Source organism: Trachemys scripta, chromosome 21 (assembly GCF_013100865.1).
Source record: "Trachemys scripta elegans isolate TJP31775 chromosome 21, CAS_Tse_1.0, whole genome shotgun sequence".
NCBI lineage: Eukaryota > Metazoa > Chordata > Testudines > Emydidae > Trachemys > Trachemys scripta.
The window spans coordinates 2639015-2651128 of NC_048318.1; the positions used below are offsets into that span (position 1 = coordinate 2639015).

The 12114-nt window shown below is 41.5% G+C and overlaps 1 protein-coding gene across 4 annotated transcripts in view; it reads right to left on the reverse strand.

Annotated features, from left to right (window-relative positions):
- Positions 1-3454: 3454 nt before the first annotated feature.
- Positions 3455-12114, reverse strand: part of CDON (cell adhesion associated, oncogene regulated) — a 93913-nt gene continuing 85253 nt past the window's right edge. The window contains exons 19-20 of one of the 4 annotated variants that reach the window (XM_034754487.1): positions 6889-7142; positions 3455-4583 (exon numbers count right to left, since the gene is read on the reverse strand). In XM_034754487.1, coding sequence (XP_034610378.1) covers positions 4417-4583; positions 6889-7142 — 421 coding nt within the window. In that variant the 3' untranslated portion in view covers positions 3455-4416. Of the gene's footprint in view, positions 4584-6888; positions 7143-7942; positions 8034-9323; positions 10451-12114 lie in introns of those variants that run through there. The other 3 variants (XM_034754488.1, XM_034754492.1, XM_034754489.1) reach the window with 3 other exon arrangements.

Consider the following 12114-nt stretch of genomic DNA (forward strand, 5'->3'; position numbering starts at 1 on the left):
AAAGCAGCAGCATTCTCTTTAATATTAATCAAACCACCAAAAAAGTCTGCCCAAAACTACATCATCATTTAAAAATATGTACAATTTCAAAAGAATATTACAACTTTTTTTTTTTAGGAAAATATAGCATATTTTTCTATATGATACAAAAACCATGCATCTTTAAGTCATTGCTTTCAAAAACCACACAGGTGAAATACAGAAAAACATTTTCCTTGGACAGTACGACAGCTGAATGACGTTCTCAGATACTGGGAGGATCAGAGAGGGTTGGTTTGTTTTTACCAAGACCCATATTAAGACAGATCGTTACATAACTAGAGCACGTACCAAGAGGAAAAGGTTTGAAACAGGATTTTTAAATTTATTGTTTCTGAGAGATCAAGATTTGGCTAGTAACAACCAGGATGCTTCAGAGGGCCTCTGTTTTTTTTAAAAAAAAAGAGGATAAAAAAGAGAAACGCACATAGGTCTAATGTCAGTGAATCTTCTTAAAAAAAAAAACAAAAAACAAACAAACCCTAGTTATGTATGTAGTGCCCATAGAAGCAAAGAACGTAACACTTGCTAGAGTCAAGCATAACATAGGCAGTTAATACAAGTTTCCTCATCACAGCTCTGCCAATGCACCTCATCCCCCTGGTGCCAAAACCCTTACCAATGAACCCAGGATTCTAGAGTTTGTGCACCTACTTCTCACATCCCACTAAGTCCCTGTGCCCTCTAGATTACAACGGAAAATAACGTTCAAAGCACAAAACCAAGCCAGCTTTAAAGAACAGGGCGGGTTTTCAGAGGGGCAAGGCCTTTTAGCATTTCCTGGGGAGCTGGTACTAGCTGAAGTCTAAGGATGCGACGGGACTGATTTGCATGAGCTGGGAATCACAGCATCTATGCAGGATTGGTGTCGAGTTTTGTAATTATGCACCTATAGTTAGGAGAACACGACCCCTAAAAAGAAAGGCAAACATATATATATTTTTATAAATAAAATACAATAAAAGAAACACACTTAAAACAGTGTTATTCATTATAAATAAAGCAGTCCATGATGAGACTCTGCTAACATGGCAGATTACAACAATCTCTTCCTTGAGTAGAAACCCCACCCCCGAAATCTGACTCTTTCAAAGCAGTTTAGTCCCAAGGGCTAATACGAACCTGCCTTGGTTTCCTGCTCCAAACTACCAAACTCTTACAGCAGAGTTTCCTGAACTTCTCTGTCAAAGCATTTAATATGCTAGTTCTCTTAACAGGCAACTTTCGTAACCTAACGAGATCGGCCATTGCACTCAATAGATCACACTAGACGACGGGAGTCTGCCTTCCTCGGATGCTAATTAGGTCTCTCAAACATGCAGACGAATCCATTATCACATACTGTACACCTGGACATCAGGAATAGAGAACTTGTGTACACATCTGGTGTGGCCTCCTCTCCCAGTAAGTTCTCATTTAAAGGCTGTATTTATAAAATATATAATATATATCTTATATTATATATAATATTTTCCACACACTGTACACACACATGCTGCATTTGACATTTGTTGCAATAGTTAGAAAAGTACAGAGTCAGTCTTTATGATACACATATCTTACTCAATGACCTCTGAGTTCCAAACACCTTGGGAATGGAAGTGGTTAGTAACTCTGAAAGGCTTGTAACTCGGAGCAAAATGTTATGGTTGTTTCAAAAGTTTACAACTGAACATTGACTTTGAAGCTTTAGTATGCAGAAGAAAAATGCTGCTTTCCCTTTATTTTCTTTTAGTAGTTTATGGTTAATGCAGTACGGTGCGGTATTTGCTTTGTTGGGGGTCCCTGCTGGTTCCAAACAAGGCGTGTGGTTGGTCAATTCGTAACTCTGGTGTTTGTAACTCTGAGGTTCTACTGTATAATGCACCTGTAGCCACCTCCTCGTTTCTTCTGTAAGTGGTTTGTGATTCAAATAGGGCAGCTTTGCTTCCCTCCCTCCCCTCGGGGTGTTTCTCGCTCTCGCTAGGAAAATATTCATTCCATTAAAAGGAGACTGCACATGTGTCGCCTCAGGGCGGCAATAATTGTGATTTATGTGCTTCATTCCTTGGGTTATAGGCTCTGATTTTTGGATAGAGTGTTTTACAAGTGAAAGTTTGTTTTATTTATTCTGATTAAATTTGAAAAAAAATGTGCAGTTAACATTGCAACACCTACATCACGCTCCAGCTGCTATGTCTGAGATACAGGCAAATTTCTTCATACACAGCCATTGTCTGAGCTGTGGTTTGTTGGACACCGTTTGCGACAGCACTGGGCTCAATTTTCTAAAGCAACACCTCCGGGCTCTTATTTAACAGGCAAGGAGAGCATTATTACACAAGTATCAGAGGGGTAGCCGTGTTAGTCTGAATCTGTAAAAAGCAACAGAGGGTCCTGTGGCACCTTTAAGACTAACAGAAGTATTGGGAGCATAAGCTTTCATGGGTAAGAACCTCACTTCTTGCATTGGATTACTTGCATCTGAAGAAGTGAGGTTCTTACCCACGAAAGCTTATGCTCCCAATACTTCTGTTAGTCTTAAAGGTACCACAGGACTCTCTGATTATTACACAAATGGTACGTTTTCCCTTTTTCTCAAACCATGGAGTTAAAATACCATTCAGTCCCTGGGAGATCCATTGCAAAGGATTGAACTTTACCTCTGTAAGTGAACAAGCAAGCAGGGCTAAAGTATCACAAAATGTTCGTTATACTTTAGTTTTAACCATTTGTGATAGCAGTGCATCTTGGACTATCATATTTAAGGAACGTGAGCCTCACCACAGATCTGCCTCTACTAACTAGGGTTATGTTTAGAGATATGCAACTACCAGCACTACTGAATATTAGCTCACGTGGGGATTAGAAAAGTACCAACCATTGGAGATTTTACGGTAAATTGAACAGGTCCATTCTGAGGCAACTGGAAATTAAGCCAGTGGAATTAGTGGCAACTAAGTACTAATGTGCCGTAGAAACTGAAGCAGTTGGACATTTCAGAGTGACAAGTATCAGAGGGGTAGCCGTGTTTGTCATTTTTTACAGATCCAGACAGAGTCCTGTGGCACCTTATAGACTAATAGACGTATTGGAGCATAAGCTTTCGGGGTGAATACCCACTTCGTCAGATGCATGTCACCCACGAAAGCTTATGCTCCAATGTGTCTGTTAGTCTATAAGATGCCACAGGACTCTGTTGCTTATTTCAGAGTGAGTTCACTTTGCCCTGCCGGCATTTACTCTTGGTATATCAATCCCACCTGCTCCGAAGGAAAGGTGCGCATGCATGAGCAGGTTTAAGATGTAAACTTAGAAAATTCAGCCCGATTTACCCGCAGCGAAATTTAAAACATGCACAAGAATGCAAAACAACTGGCTAATAAAAGACAGTTATATACTCACTGCCAGTAACTCTTCTGAATTTAGCATTCTGTTTTGGATGAGAGCCTTTAACAAGAATAACTAGTATGTTTGGAGAAATCACTATGCGCTAACGAGCTTGAATAAACAATGCTCAGACTCTAGGCCGTTCACAAATTATTCATGTAGATTATTCCTTATGTATATTATATAGCTGGTCCCACAAGTCATATGGAATACTTTCTGTTCCCTGATTAGATGACGAATACTTTTAAAAAACAACAAATAGTGACCTTCCAGTAAGAATGTTCAGATAAATCATTCCTGCTAGAAGGCATGAGAGTTTGGGGAATTATGAAATTTTCTCTGAACACTAAGGGTTTTCCAATACTTGGAGATAACTAAAAATATGATAAGTCGTATCCAACTGAATGCAGGGCTCTGGCTCCCAAATCAGATTTATTACTACTCGACCAGCTGGACCATTCATATAAACAGATCGGCTCGGGTTCATTATGTTAGGGTTCCATTATCAAATCTCTTTCCATCAAGAAAGCCTGAAACAACAGCATTCGAATGTAGTCAGGCAAATTAGCTGTAAAAATATTGCAACAAATGCCAGTGAGACGGCAGCTCTATAGAGTGGCTATAATCTGCTATGAACTTCAGAACCACTCGGGTTGGATCCGCTCTAAAATCTGCACACTCAACATCTATGCTCCTTTGCAGAAGTGCTTCTCATGCTGGTAATATCCATGGAAAACACACTACATATTTCCCATTGTTGTTCTTTATATTATTACAAAACTTTATACATAACCAGGCTAATTCCACAGGGTGTGGAAAAAACAAAGGAATTTCTCAAGGCATAAATAATATAAAAAGGCAAACATTTTAAACAAGATACATTCATGACACTACTACAAAAAATAAATAGTGACTCTCTCTGTTATAATTAACACCCCTCCATCAGTCCTTGTCAGTGATTCTGCTGTGCAGTTACTGGCTTTGAGTGGGAAAATGGTTGCTGCTTCTTCAGGTTTCCTGCATCTGGAGCTGTCGAAGGTCCCCGGAGCTGTTTAAAGTGACACCAGGTGAATTCCATCCTGATTTTTCATTACAGTCCTTTGAAACAGGCTGCAGAATAAGAGGACTCCAGCTCAAAATATGATTTGATGTTTCTGAACGTGCACAAATGTCACCTGCAAATCAAGAGCAGTTTATATTAGCATGAAATCTCTCCTTGCCCCTTCACTATTTCAGCAGACTTGCCCCACCAGTCTCCAAATGCAGATTAGTGAACTGGGTAAAATCTTTGCTTTTCATTAGAAGTGAAAATTAGTTCGGACGCTGTACAGTGTTAAACCCTGGCAGGAATTGCTAATTTCCTAGGGCATTTCTCATGATAAATTTCCCTGTTCTCTAGGCCTTTTAATAATGTACTTTCAGTTATCACTAGATTTAGTGATCAGATTGTGGGTAGTGGCTTTGCTATTTTGAGAGATTATGGGCAAAGCCCTAGTTTCAAACGGCAAGCTGCCTCTCTGATCTAAATAAAATCAGTGGTTTGAGCATTGGCCTGTTAAACGCAGGGTTGTGAGTTCAATCCTTGAGGGGGCCATTTAGGGATCTGGGGCAAAAATCTGTCTGGGGATTGGTCCTGCTTTGAGCAGGGGGTTGGACTAGATGACCTCCTGAGGTCCCTTCCAACCCTGATATTCTATGATTATGACCCTAAGAACCTCTCAATGCCAAATGGTTCACTGTTGTGTAACAGGAACTCATAACAGGCCTGACAAACTCATCACTTCTAGCACACCATTTTTATGATAAATATCCATAAATGAGGTTGTGAGGTTTCTAAGAAAAAGATTTTGTCATACTGATCCTCAATCATTGCCTGATGTATGCATGGATAGTTAAGGAGCTGCGTATATGTACTGAAAATATAGGTTTTAAAGTCTGTCACCAACCAAAGAGAAAAACGTTTCTTCCAGACAGGGAATAAGATGTGCATCTCTTTGTCAACTGTAAATTAAGTATTGTAAGCCAACACAAGGGAAGGCCCATTTACATACAGGATCAACCGGAAAAGAACAGAGGGAAAAAAAACAAGCAATGGGGGCAGGGAGGGGGGAGATTCTGCTGTCTCTAAGGTCAATGATCTATAGGGGTGTAAGTAGAAGGCAAGGAGACACCCCTTTATCCTGCACCTGAGGAAGTAAAGGGACAGCATGTTTATATTCATGCAAATAGGATCTCAACCAGGCTTGGCTGAAACACCATGAAAGACATCTGGGGTGAGCCAAACGTCCTTAGACAGAAGGTTAGACTGTTAAATTTAATCTCTAGAAAGTGTGTTATCAGTGGCACGGGAACGCTTTGAATAATGGGGTGCTGAAAACCTGCCCCCATACCTCTGTCCGCCCCCCCTCCCCTGCCCCCAGAGCCTGGGGGTGCTGCAGAACCCCTCACCCCCTCTAGTTCCCGCACCTATGCATGTTATGCTTTTGTTTTATATATAACTATTACCATTATCCTTACTCACTGTCTTGCATCTTAATCTTTAATAAATTTATGACTGTCTTTACTATAAATATATCTCAGTGCTGTGATGTTACATATGAGCTGATCCTGACTTGAATCATACAAGCCGGTGCATACACTGTTCCCATGGGGATAGCTAACCTGATAATTCTGTGAGCATTCAGTGTCTAAGGGACTGAACGCTACAGGAGAACGCTTCAAAGGGGCTTGTGGACTGGGGTGCACTTACTGTTAACCTGCACAACAAAGGAAGGGCTGCCATAGCCCAGAGGAGATTGTTTCACAGAAGAAGAAAAGGCAAAATGATGGGGTGGGAAGGAACTGCCAGGACCCCTGATCCCTTGTCTTTACCCCCTCTAAACACCATGTTGGTCCAACCTGTCTTTTCAGCTGGAAAGCTCAAAATCTCTTTTTGGGGCCAGCCGGGATCTATAAAGGAATGTGTGACACTTTCAGCTCTTGCCGCCCCGAAGAGCAAAGACAGTTTATTCCTGAATTCCAGTTTCCCCATTTGGTACTTCCCCTAACTAGCTCTGAATTAACGCCACTTTCTGCAGGTACCTGGGCTTTCCCTAGAGGTCTCATATACATAATTACCCAGACGGATTCTTCCTAGAATAGGAGATCTGATAAGAGCAACGCCTAAGGTGGTACTGGCAAAGATTATTAAAAAAATAGCATTCAAAATAAATCAGTCATCACATCATCTGGAGTAAGCGTACTGGAGGGGTTCCATTTAGAACACATCATTTAGGGCATGCACCTGGAAGGCATTTTAATATCTTCACTTCCATTGTCTTCAGGGGGACCTGCAAGCTGATCAACACCTTGCAGACTCTGGCCTTCCTTTCCTGAGACTAATTGCTAGTTTCTGTGTAGTCAGATTAAGCACCCTACAGCTGTTGTACAATAAGTATGCAGCTTGGAAGCCAAGATTTATTCTCCCCCAGTTTGGCATACCTTCTGGGTAATCTATGTTAATCTGATTCATATTTTCCTGACAGCAGGAATGCTGAGTAGATGGCTGCTCCACTTTCTCCTTGCTGTCTTCCTCCAGCTCGACGCTGCATTCTGGGACCGTGGAGGCTAAACACATGGCAACCATCACATGATTCATCGGTTTCATCTCTAAACTGTCCTGCTGATAAGGTGCTACTATGGGCACCACAGGTAGTGTGTTGCTGCTAAAAGTGCCATTGGTTTTGGTGAAACACCTGTGAATTTAAACCAAAATGAAGAATCACTCAGACTCCTGATCTCTCCAGATTCTTTGTTCTAGCACAGAGGTGGGCAAACTACAGCCCGCAGGCCACATCCAGCCCGTGGGACCCTCCTGCCTGACTCCTGAGCTCCTGGCCCAGGAGGCTCACCTCCAGCCCCTCCCCTGCTGCCCAATGCTCTGGGCGGCAGGGCTGCAAGCTCTTGCCCGGCAGCGCAGCTGCAGAGCTGGCCTGACCCGGTGCTCCAGGCAGTGCAGTAAGGGGGCAGGGAGAAGGGCGGGGGGTTGGATAGAGGGCAGGGGAGTTCGGGGTGGTGATCAGGGGGCAGGGGTCTGGGTTCTGGGGGCGGTCAGGGGACAGGGAGGGGTGGATGGGGCAGGGGTCTGGGTCCTGAGGGGCCCCATCAGGGGACAGGGTACAGGGTACAGGGGGGCGGGATGGGGCAGGAGTCCTGGGGGGGGCGGTCAGGGGGCAAGAAGCAGGGGGGCGTTGGATAGGGGGCGGGGGCCGGGCCACGCCTGGCTGTTTGGGGAGGCACAGCCTCCCCTAACTGGCCCTCCATACAATTTCAGAAACCTGATGTGGCCCTCAGGCCAAAAAGTTTGCCCGCTCCTGTTCTAGCAACTAAAAGTGATTTAAGAAGTTTTTGAATACTTCATCAAGTAAATCTCAATTATTTAATACAGTAAATATAGCAGCGCTGATGGAATAAATTACAATTATTCTACCAGATAAATTCAGACTTTTTTTGGGAAGAATATATTCACAATTAAATAGTTGTTTGCCCTGCTCACCAGATGGCTGAAAAACATTCAGAGAATCATTTGTTTAGCATTTTTCCCCCATCTATTGTCAATTAAGTGACATTCCTTCATTTGGCCAGCTCTGTAATACAGATTTTAAATGCCATGACACAGGGCTTAAGTTACGAATCCAACAAGCAAATAGAGCATCTTATGTTTAACTAGCTTAGCAATGCCTATTTTTATGTAAACAGAGGACCTACATACAACCAACTGCAGCATTTTAAGTGTAAAAAACGTATAGTAACTTTTCAATTTATACAAAAAATAATATCAAAGACACTCATTCTGGACTCTGAAACTGAAGGCAAGCTGGGAAGTCAGCTATTTAACTTTTAAATAGAAAGACGTTCATAAAGGGCTTTTGCTGTAGATCTTTGCCTAGCATTATCTCATCCTAAGTAGTGAAAGTGCCAAGAATGTTGTAGAGTTCCTCAAGTCCTGGGCACAGCAGTGCTAGCAGCTTCCTTTGTAACAGCCACGTTAAATGTGAAAGCCCAGGGCAGACCACTCCAGTATGACTGCATATGTACCAGTAATTGTTACACAACTCAAACTTTCATATTTAGAACAGTCACATGACTTGGAATTCTCTGAAACAAACTGTATGAGCTGTAAGAAGACTGCATCCTTTCTTCTGAAATCTAGCATGGAGAGTGATAAAGATTTGCTGTATATTTTCTGCTTTATCACATTGCAGAAAAATTACAACAGTTATTTCACCAAAACCTCACTACCCGTCATTCACTTTAATCACACACCCTGGCAGTCAACAGAAACTTACTTATTCTGCAGGATTCAGTTATTAAGGACACAAACCCTGGATTGCAACACCACAGCTCATCAACATGGAAACAAGAGTGATAGCAGCAGGAGCAGGGTGATTACAAAGAAGAGCGTATCTGTTTACACACAATTACCTTGGCCATAGCAACGTTTGGAAGTGCTCATGAGAGTCAGACAGGGTTCTCAAATATTACACATAGATTATCCAGTGATATGCCAAATGGATACAGCTCAGAACAATTTCTACTGCCAAATCTAAACATACAACCCTTCCTGCTTTATGCACCAGGCACAGAACTATCCCATCTCATTTTAGATACTTGTATAGCACCAAAACAACAAGGAGTCCGGTGGCACCTTAAAGACTAACCGATTTATTTGGGCATAAGCTTTTGTGGGTAAAAAAAAACCTCACTTCTTCAGATGCATGGAGTGAAAGTTCAGATATAATTTCTGCATCTGTAACTTTCACTCCATGCATCTGAAGAAGTGAGGTTTTTTTTTACCCACGAAAGCTTATGCCCAAATAAATCAGTTAGTCTTTAAGGTGCCACCGGACTCCTTGTTGTTTTTGTGGCTACAGACTAACACGGCTACCCCCCTGATACTTGTATAGCATCACACAGCACCGTTCTGAGCTGACACCAGTTACTAAACACAACTCCATCAGAATCTGAAACATGTTGAACAGCTTTATAGCACAATGTATCTAACATGATAAAATATCCTTTGGCTGATGGAAAGAAATCAACCCAGAAACAAGTTAAATGAGGACTTATTTCTAAACACGAGAGCATATTTATGCCACCAAAATAAACCACTCCTACACACTTGAAAGACCGAGCACACATGCAATTGGCAGGAGTGAGTTTCGCAATGCTGGGACTACCACATCACATCTGAGTTCAATAAGGAATTGCTGTGACGGTAACGTTTTACAAATGAGCGTATGAAATACAACTTGGAGAACCACTAGGCTGTGCTACATGAAACCGTGCTCATTCAGTTGCTGTGTTACTTGTTTGGTAGTGAAAAAAGAGAAGAAAAAAGCTTAGTTTGAGTGGCTCAGGCCCAAATAATTTATTTCCACTTGTTTTAAATAAAAAATATAAATAAACTAAGGGCTTAGTGTATTCTGCCACACACAAATCTGAACTGTTTGTGTGAGAACTTACTGCATACATCATTGTGCTCAAAATAACATGCAGTAAACAGAAGAGGCCCATTTTACCACCTGCAAAGTAGGAAAATTACTCGAGGTTTATTCAGGCCGCATTTTAAGTAGTCAAGTCTTCTTCATGTGCCTCTAGAAGGACGGGCTTTTCTGGCTACGCAGAGTCACTATCTTGTATTGCATTGTATAGCATAGTGCCATTGGGAGAAGCCAGTATGTTATTTGAAGTCAGAACTGTCTCATTACCAAGTTTCTTTTGGCACTGGGAAATGCAAGATGTTCTCACCCTTTTTTCTTAAATGCCTGTGTCAGCCTGGACAGCTTGCCTGTGAGAACTGGCTACAGGTTTGTGTGTTATTTGGCATTCCATAAACTGCTGAACTTTCAGTATTCAGAGCTGATTGTGTGCATTAGGAAGTTCAATGCCTATTTTGAGACATCTGCATCTAGTTAACAGAACCCATGCTGTTCTAGTTTGTCGAGAGTATGCAATTCAGAAGAGTTAAATGGGTCGGTCACTCCGGCATTTGATCGTTAGACTGCAAGGGAAGATGGAAGACTATTACATAAGCTATTTTGGAAGACATTAACAGTGATAGCATATCTGCATTCAGAAGCCCCCCTGCTGACAGGTAACTAATCCTTTAGTACAAAAGTATTAACAGAATTCACCCTCTATTTAAAGGGAAGTAAATATATTCAAATTCATAGTTTCTATGCAAGGTAACTGCTAAATTTAATAATAAAAAGTTGCTCCTATTTAGATTCCCCCAAAGTATTTCCCATCAGGACATTCTGATTAGTACAAAGATCATATTTAAGGGGATTCGATCTAAAATAATTTAGAGATTGAGCCTGAAGTTCCAGGGGACTGTAATTCTGGTTTTAAACATGGTCACCTTATGCACAAAACCTTAGAATCGTAGACTCGTAGGATTGGAAGGGACCCCAAAAGGTCATCTAGTCCAGTCCCCGGCACTAAGTATTATCTAGACCATCCCTGACAGGTGTTTGTCCAACCTGCTCTTCAAAATGATGGAGATTCCACAACCTCCCTGGGCAATTTATTCCAGTGCTTACTTGGGTCTCTCACATGAAACCAAAGCGAAGACCAGCATTGCTGGAAATAAACAGAATCAAGATAATTCATCTTCCAGAGCCCAGAAACCAAGGAATGGAGCCGTCATGGGGAGATGAAACGGACAAGGTCAAAATATGGACTTTTGAGTAAGAATTTGTCTGTCCTTGTAGGTATCCCAAGCAGCCCCATGGGGTAAACTCCCCTCCCAAACATTCCTATGACAACAGCAACACAAAGTGCCAGTGCACAAGCAGCTTCCATTTTCTGTCCATCACCTCACATTAAAACAGTCTCCAAGTACTTATTATTCCAAGAACTGAAATACCACAAAAGCCACTGCAAAACCCACATGCAACCCATCTGGTCTTCAAACAAATCCATTCATGAGTTGACATTTCTTTCCACAGAGGTTTTGACTAGAATCCCTTTTTTTAAAAATAGACAATTCCTTTAGTGAAACCCATTTTCAATGTTTGTTTTTGCTTGTTTTGGGGATCTTCTTTTGAAAGACACGAGTTCAGTATCATTCCTGGTAAAACTGCACTGGCTGGAGTGGAGTTTCAGTAAATTAATTTGGCTCATTAAATGTAAATCCAATGGTGCATACTAAAACTCTGATTAAAACTAGTTATTACATCTCCAATGCAGAGCATGTATGAATGATAATATAAAATCTGTCCAGTGGAAAATGCATTTCAAATCTCAGTGCTAAAAAGCCAAAAAGCCAAAATCAACCCATGACCTGATTTATAGACCCTACTTCTGAGTAACTTATATTACAAATTGGCTGAATACTGCTTTGCTGGTCCATTTAAAGTTTTTGTGCTGCTATTGAATCTGACCACAAAATACAAATATTGCCCTGGTCTGGGACACAAAGAAGGGTTAGAGAGAAGCAGCCCTACCACAAATATCTTGCCTACATGTGCTTGCTGTATATAAATATAGAACATTAAAAAAAAATTGGGTGCCCATTTAAAAAGTACCTGAGAGCCTTTCACTGGCAAAACTGACACAAATTGCAGTCTCATTGGCCTTGTCAACACTAGAAAAATGAGTATTCACAGTTCAGCAACTATCAGCAATGGTGCGACTGCATCAGTGGGAGCAGCAGTGTAAGTA